The following is an 8,280-nucleotide window of genomic DNA, read 5'->3' on the forward strand; positions in this document are numbered from 1 at the left end:
CCAAGGATGTGCAGGGAATAAATGGTAGGACTAAGATTCAAATTCAGATCTCATTTCAAAAGGTATATGTAGTCTATTTTCTCTGTGCCTTCCAAATTGAGTTGTTATTAATTCCTTGGCTACTGACACATCCTGAACAAATTAGTCATTCCATTAAATTCTATGCTTAAGCTACAAAACAGTTACACAGCAGATCTGGTGACGCCTTTTCTCCTCTCTTCCTCACATGCTCTCTTGCTCCTTCTACCCCCATCTCTATCCCTGCCCCACCTGCATATACATATTCCACCTCTGGTACTAGTTAAAGCAGACCACTGATGACACACATCTTTTGATCTGCTTCCTAATCTGCTGTAAACCAGTCCAGAATATATCAATCAAGACACTTATTGAGCACCTACTGTTTTCTATGGATTCCCCCATATAAAGACCACAAGAGAGACTCAGATATTATCCCATCCTTTACGAAAGTGAAAACTTTAACAATCCCCTTAGAGGAAGTCAAATGTACAAGCTCAAATAGCCAACTCCAGAGGGCTGTTTGTTCTCAGTGCCAAGTGAGGGTCACAGAGGAGGCTGAAGCAAAGACCTGTATGGGCTGGAAGTCATCAGAAAATGGAGAGAATCGAGGTGGGCTTTGCAGGATAAGAGAGACATGGATGGACAGAAAGGAAGAGGAAATGTGCTTCTGGCTCAGTGAGTTTGAGAAGCAGCTTCAAATTACACATAGGGTGGAATAAAGGCCCAGCCCTCCTGATTGCTGTTCCTGGTGCCTTAACTAATCCTCAGTGAGAGTGCTCCTCCCCACCTGTGAGCTCCATTCTCAGCACCTGTAAGAAACCTGGCATTTTACCCCTTTTCTTTTTGTATTGACTTTTTGTTGCATGTTATATCCTTCCCAGATATAAAGGAGTGGAGGAGAGTTTATCAGAGTCATCAAGGGCATTTATTTCAAGCTATAGAAGTTGTGTGTCTTTTCTCTCGACCAAAGATTCTAGAGTGAGGGCTGGGGCAGGGGAGGTTTCTGTACAAGCCAGTAAGCGCCCCGAGGGCAGAAACGGTGCCCTATTTCTTTGGGACTCTCACAGAGCACAAGGCCTGAAATTTCTGCTTGTACAGGTCCTGCAATTGATTCCAATGCTACACTAAAATCTAAGAACCACGGATCCATTCTCTTTCTGATTCATGTTGCTAAGTTCTTAGCGTCACCTGTGGAGGAAAAAAAAAGAGCCTTTCCTCAGACTTCAGTTCGGCGGGAACCACTCCCCAGAGGATGAAGGTAAACTGAACAGAAGGTTAACAAGTCCCTGGGGTCCTTAACGGAAAACACGCCAAGCCAGCCCTGAAGTGTGGGATTTGCACGACAGCCTATAAAGAGATTTGTAAATTCAAAATATCCGTTAGGCATTCCCACGGGGAAGGCCACCATCACTCTGGGATTTCCACGGGCATGGACCCAGGAGCCTGAAAACCCGGGTACGGTGCTCACCCTCCTCTCAGGCTAGGAACCGGATCCACAAAGGCACCGCCACCCGGCCGCTATACTGTCCTAACCAATCAGGCGCCCCCGGGAAGGAGACTACAAGTCCCAGCATGCTTCACGCCGCCTCCAGGGGACGACAGGCCGCGCCCCAGAGTTCTTTGCGTACAGGTGGCTGCCTTAGCTCCGGGAGCGCGGCGGCTCCGGAAATCCTGCGAGGGGGACGGTGGGCCCTCGGCCCGGGCGGCTATGGCAGTGGCTACAGTGGCGGCATTTCTGGCCGCACTGGGTGGGGCCCTGTGGCTGGCGGCCCGACGGTTTGTGGGGCCTAGTGTCCAGCGGTTGCACCGAGGCGGGGACTCCGGCCTCATGCACGGGAAGACCGTGCTGATCACGGGGGCTAACAGCGGCCTGGGCCGCGCCACGGCCGCCGAGCTGCTACGCTTGGGGGCGCGAGTGATCATGGGCTGCCGGGACCGCGCGCGCGCCGAGGAGGCGGCGGGTCAGCTCCGCCGCGAGCTCCGCCAGACCGAGGGCCCCGAGGAGGGGCCCAACTCCGGAGGGGCCGGCGAGCTCGTCGTCCGGGAGTTGGACCTCGCCTCGCTGCGCTCGGTGCGCGCCTTCTGTCAGGAGATGCTCCAGGTGTGAGGCCCCGGGAGCCAGCTGGAGATCGCGGGGAGGGCTGGGGGCCTTCGCGGACGGGGAGGGGCTGGCCGGCCTCGGGGCCGAGCAGGGAGGGCACCGCCCAGAGTCCAGGGGGTGTGACCTTGGAAATGACTGACGCTAGGAGTAGAAACAATCAAGAGATTGGGGCGGCTCGGGAATTGAAGGCTGGAAAAATTGGTAGAATAGTCTTCTGTCTTCCAAGAATGTTGAGGGAAAAAAAAAAAATGGGCCCAAGAGGAAAATAAGCGAGTTTCTGAACATTTCCTCTTGCTATGTGAGGACAGCCCGGGAGGAGATCCGCCAGGTCTCTGGATTGTTTTTCCTGTGTCCAAAGTGAATCTGCACCCAAGAGCCTGAGAGCACGTAGGGAAAGTTGCTAACCAAGGACCGTGGAGCACTCGTCTTTTTTCTTCCTGGGGTAGAAATTTTAGCCTTCTGCCACCAGTGACCTCCTTAGCACCATCCTTAACCAGGCTCTGGCCTAATTTCCAAAAAGACTAGAGCTTGGAATGCCAGTGGTCCTGTGCGCTCAGCGATGACTGAAATGAAAATAATACAATATCTAGCATTTATTGAAGGTTTCCTATGTGCCAGAAGCTATTCCAAGTGTTTCAGTTATTTTTGTTTGTTTTTTAATTTTAATGAAATTAAACTGTCATCCAGTCTTCACAATTACCCTGCGAGGTAGGCATTATCCTCATTTTACAACTTTAGGCAACTAAGGTATAGGTAGGCTAAGTAATTTGCTCAGGATCTCTTTCTAGAGCCCTTGCTTTTAACTGCTGTCCTCCTGCTGCTTGTCAGCTAGGTGGAGAATTTCTTTGTTTAGATAGTATTCCACTGAAATGGATGTCCTCTATTGAAATTGAGGTAGAAGGGTTTCCTGCAGAGATGATTTGCAAGAGGGCATTCAGAAGAGTGATGTTTAAAATTAGCTGGCAAAGAAAAGGAGTCTGTATGAAAAGGAGCCTCTTGAGTCTAGAGCAGAAATTCCCAAACTTTCCAATAAGTAATTAGGTCCAAACAACCTAATAAATATTTATGTAATAACATAGTGGCTGTTTGAAAAAAAATAATACATACACATAACGGAAAGAAAAAAATGACTATTTTTCTATAACCATAATTATGCTAATGGGAAGTGTACCTCTGTTCACTGTCCCAGCTTGTCAGACTTGGGAATCAGATTGGACATTGCCACCAGCATTTCTGTGCTACGTTGATTTTTAACATTGTACTTGCATTTTACCCCAGCAACTACTAAATACTCAGCTTTGCAAAGATGGCAGCATCACAAGGAATATAGGACAATATAATGTTGAAGCTACGAATATCCTGGAGCTTGTACTTTTTGAGATATTGAGCAGAGTATCGTTTTGTTCCCCTTGAAACTTTAAAATACTCCAAATCACCCTGAGAGTTCGTTATGACTCTGGGGCACCTTGATGCAGAGATGGGGAGCTGTCGCAGACCTAGAGGTTTTTTGTTTCGTTTTTATGGCTAGTATTTCATTATCAAGTAAAACAGATTTAGAAATAAGTAACAGTGTGTTAAGAGATATTAGAAGAATCGAAGTGGATCTTCCTATTCTTCATTAAAAATGTAGATGGGGCTGGGTATACCTGTTCCTTGAACCCTATAGTTTTTTAACCACTTGGGCCACTTGAGACAACTAATAAAAAGTTAAGGAAAGAAACATAACTAAGTTGTCCTTGCTTCTAAATGTGAGTTAAGTTCTTCCCTGGATCTGAAATTCAGTAGTTCAGTGACTATAGCCAGAATAATAATAATAACAATATAAAAAAAGGAAGTGTAAATTTCCCACAGGTTGGTAATTCTTGGTATTTATGTCATTTATCTCCTAGAACTTAAAAAAAAAAAAGCAGTGAATGATAAAGTCTTAAAATTACACAAGCCCAGCAAAGAATGATGGCTCAGAAATGATTAATATAGGAAACTCTTCCAAAGGATTACTGAAAAGATCACTCCTTTCTTTCCCCCATGGGTGAACTTTTGCCTTCTTTTTGAAGTTGACTATTAAAAAGGCAAAAGGTGCATAGACAGACAGAATGAGAAATACTTAATCCTCTGACAGGTAGGCTTTGATAACAGTTGTGAAATTTAACGCATTTTTCTTTTCACTTATATTTGGCCAAAGGGCCAGTGAGTTTTGAAATTTGACCTCAGACTTATTTAATTCTGGGTCATCACTGTGTCTTTACACCTGGAGCATGTACATTTCTGTTTCTCTGCCCATCAGAAGAGACAGATGAGCCAGGAAAGGACCAGGGAAAACTACCTTATAAGAACTAAGGAATGAAAAAAGACTTCTCTTTGAGGACAGTCTACATTTTAGGACTTGAATCTGGAAAGATGCAGAATTCTTATAGATCTCCTAAGTTGGGGCCCTTGGAAGCTTGAAAGAGGTAGATTTTACACAGGGAAAAAGAGCTGTGAACCCTAGAGTTAGAGGTGTTTGTCGGGCCTACCTTCCTCTATCAGTCTCCTTTGCCCTTATTATGAGACTTCGTATATATGTTTCATGGTGTTTCTGTTATTTTTATATTATCTGTTTAATTTTTTTCTTAATGTTTCTTTCATTTATTCATGATGTTCTCTCACATCTTAACTTGCATCCGTGACTCTCCATACTGCTTATCCCAATTACAAGGAAACTTCTTGAATTTGCTCCATCCCCTAGTGCCATTAACCCGTAGAAAACTGCAGAATAAAGCAGTGCTCACTTGCCTCTGGTGTTGAGTAGAGCAGCTCTGGGAATAAACAGTGCTGACCTGTCTTCTGCTGTGGTGCCACCCTCTAGCTCCCGCCCGTCAAGCTATGGTTTGAAAGCAATCCCAATTAGAAAAGTAGACTAGCTTACTCATGAAGTATGGGGGCATTGGTGTCAGATTTCATCTGAAGATTTTTATTTTTTTTTGCCATATGTGAGCCCTGTGATACTGGGCAAATCACATAACTTTGGTGCTTCAGTTTGCTTATGGAGTTGTTGAGAGTAGATGATAGAGCATGAAAAGAAGAGGGCCAGGCCCCTTACTAAGCAGGCAAGTTGTTGTCATTTTTCTTTTTTTTTCTTTCAATTGTTGAAAACTCATGGAGGCATTTAAATAGCCTGCAGGAATTCTTTAAAGTTTTATTTTAGGCACATTTAAGGCCTGCATTCATAATTCTGCCATTCTCTTTTTGCCATTTGAAGGAAGAGCCTAGACTGGATGTTCTGATCAATAATGCAGGGATCTTCCAGTGCCCTTACATGAAGACCGAAGATGGGTTTGAGATGCAGTTTGCAGTGAACCATCTGGGGCACTTCCTACTCACCAATCTTCTCCTTGGACTCCTTAAAAGTTCAGCTCCCAGCAGGATTGTGGTAGTTTCTTCCAAACTTTATAAATATGGAGACATCAACTTTGAAGACTTGAACAGTGAACAAAGCTATAATAAAAGCTTCTGTTACAGTCGGAGCAAACTGGCTAACATTCTTTTTACCAGAGAACTAGCCCGCCGCTTAGAAGGCACAAATGTCACTGTCAACGTATTGCACCCCGGCATCGTGCGGACTAACCTGGGGAGGCACATACACATCCCACTCTTAGTCAGGCCACTTTTCAATTTAGTGTCATGGGCTTTTTTCAAAACTCCAGCAGAAGGGGCCCAGACTTCAGTTTATTTAGCCTCTTCACCTGAGGTAGAAGGTGTGTCAGGAAAGTACTTTGGGGACTGCAAAGAGGAAGAACTCTTGCCCAAAGCTATGGATGACTCTGTTGCAAGAAAACTCTGGGATATCAGTGAAGTCATGGTAGGCATATTAAAATAGGAAGGAGGTGTGGCAGCTATTTATAAAACTGGATCTCAGCTCTATCTTTGATCAGGAATAGTGTGGGTTGGGCATTTACTACTTGAAAATGCAATTCTAGTTTTACAATTGTACTGCTGAGAGGTACATAGGGATATTTGAAGTTACTGAAAAGTTATTTTTTGGAGAACATAAAATTTCAGAAAAATGTTTAAATATGTATAATGAGCATATCAATGAGTGATACAAATATGTTTTTAAATTATAATTGAACAAGCATGGATTACAAATATTAAAGAATGCACTTACTTAAAACAGACACCTTGAGAAGTTTTTCATATATTTTTGAGTTTCGTGATATGTTTAAAGTGTTAAATAGTTTAATTATAATACTGGTTTTTGTGTAGAAATAATATGCCTGGTGTGACTACACAGTGGAATAAATTTACTGATGCAAATTCCTAATTGTGTATTTCTTTAGAAGTTTCGCTGAAATTAGCCCTTGATCATCTCAGCCTCTGCTGACCTTGGTATGCCCAGTGTCTTTTCTTCCCACATAACTTGCTTTAAGACATAATATTTCTAAAACCCAAACATGTGTCATGGTGTCGTGGTTCTTAAAAACCTATGATTGTTTCCAATTTTCCAGTTGCCCATAACTGAGTTTCAAGGCTTTTTTTTTTTTTTTTTTTTTCCTGCAGCTGCAGAATTTTTTTCTTGAAAAGAGTTCTTACTCCAATGTGGAAACTGTATGGGTAATACAGGTCAGAGCAATGCTGTGAGTATGGAGTCCTCCAGGGCTTTCCTGAAGGAACTTTGTGGAATTCAGTAGTTTACAAACCGTTTCTAGTTAGACTTTTTCATAAGCTTTTGAGACTTTCCATCAACTGGCCACAGGCTTACCTCGTACTCTTGGGCTCAGTTCAATGCAGCAGAACTTTCCACCATGATGGAAATAATTCTGTCTGCACTGTCCAGTATGGTAGACTGTAGACATATATGTTTACTGAATACTTGAAATATGACTGAGAACTGATTTTCTACTATGATAAAATTTAAATAGGCCTAGTTATTAATGTCTTGGATAGAATATCTCTACTCATTTCCTCGTATAACCCAGTCCTCAATAGAGACCAGTCACTTCTTTGCCTCTGGGCCTTTCCGTATATTGTCCCTTTGATCTGGAACATCCTCTTTTACTGGGATAATACTTAGAATTTAACATTCCCATTCAAAGTGTGTACTTTCCCTAATACCTATAGGAGGAAGCAATTCTCAGTCTATGTTGTTTTCATTGAGTTGGCAGATTTACTAGGAATTTGGTGCACTAATCATTTGTTCACAAATCCAGCTAGACAATTGGAATTGGAATTATTCAGTGAAAGATTTTATTATCTTCTTACTCATTTTCCTTCCTCAAGAATCAAGTGTATTAACACACAGTAAATATTGAATAATGAGTGATGTTTGAATAAATAATAAGTAATGAATCAATGGTATACATAAAAATAATTGAGTAAGTGGGAATACTGTGGACATCAAAAACAATTTAACAGTTTTAACCATCTCATAATATTGGAAGAAGAAATTATGACTGTAAAGGATAGACTACACTGAATTTAATGATCATTTTGGTCAGGAATAGTCCTTGATTGTTTATTATTTTTAAGACTATAATATCTGGTTTCCAGTATAAGTTCTTTTTAAGAATGTGCAAGATCTCGGCAGATCATATAGAAGGTCTGTTTTCTGTTAGAGCATAGAGTTGTGAATATGAGAAACAGTTAGTACTTGTATCATCATCACAGGTGTGTCTTTGCAGGTGTAGTCCTTATAGCTGCATCATGTTCTTTGAAATGTATTTTTAAAATTTAATCCTACAAAGGGACCTGCTGAATTTAGAAATACAGCAGGAAATACATCAAAATGCAACCTGGAAAAATGGAAGCTAATAAATCTGTCCTACACCTCGACTTCATTAAAAAGGAACCCTTTTTATTTTCCATTTAATACCATCTTTTCTGGCTGCATTTTGATACCTGATGCTTTTCAGGGGATTTGGGCCTTTTGTAAGAGTTGAGCCTTTCAGAGTTCTTGCTTGTGGCACCATAATAAAAATAGGATATATTAATTTATCGTGATGGAAAGCTAGAAACTCATCTGGAAACACCAACTATTAAAGTAAAATGAGTGCCATTTGGAAGATGTCCTTCCCACTCGGTGCTTGATGGAAATGAGGGCTAATCGTTATAGTACAGCTAGTTAGATTGTGAAGAGTATTTAAAGCTTTTCCTTCTCTCTTCTTTCCCCCTTCTGCTGACTG

General features: G+C 42.1%; 1 protein-coding gene and 1 long non-coding RNA gene across 3 annotated transcripts in view; one reads left to right on the top strand and one right to left on the bottom strand.

Moving 5' to 3' along the window:
* Positions 1 to 1,518, bottom strand: part of LOC106509892 (uncharacterized) — a 545,897-nt gene extending 544,379 nt beyond the window's left edge. For both annotated transcript variants that reach the window (XR_002342970.2, XR_014842534.1), the window contains exon 1: positions 1,490 to 1,518. This is a non-coding gene — a long non-coding RNA (uncharacterized LOC106509892). The remainder of the gene's footprint in view (positions 1 to 1,489) is intronic.
* A 127-nt stretch (positions 1,519 to 1,645) lies between these two features.
* Positions 1,646 to 6,415, top strand: RDH14 (retinol dehydrogenase 14). Its single transcript, XM_003125340.5, has 2 exons — positions 1,646 to 2,122; positions 5,361 to 6,415. Exons 1-2 carry the CDS (start codon positions 1,730 to 1,732, stop codon positions 5,976 to 5,978), a joined length of 1,011 nt encoding a protein of 336 aa, XP_003125388.1. The 5' UTR covers positions 1,646 to 1,729; the 3' UTR covers positions 5,979 to 6,415.
* The last annotated feature ends 1,865 nt before the right edge of the window (positions 6,416 to 8,280 follow it).

This window comes from Sus scrofa, chromosome 3, assembly GCF_054392235.1.
Source record: "Sus scrofa isolate SSC_HxYL_T2T_F1_AM1 chromosome 3, Sscrofa_HxYL_maternal_Yorkshire_Landrace_v2.0, whole genome shotgun sequence".
Taxonomy (NCBI): Eukaryota; Metazoa; Chordata; class Mammalia; order Artiodactyla; family Suidae; genus Sus; species Sus scrofa.

What these genes read in the sequence shown, in the direction of transcription:
- RDH14 (XM_003125340.5), top strand. Translation starts at nt 1,730, where the DNA reads ATGGCAGTGGCTACAGTGGCGGCATTTCTGGCCGCACTGGGTGGGGCC. An exon ending in TCTGTCAGGAGATGCTCCAG is followed by an intron (nt 2,123 to 5,360) that starts GTGTGAGGCCCC and finishes TGCCATTTGAAG; the next exon opens with GAAGAGCCTAGACTGGATGT.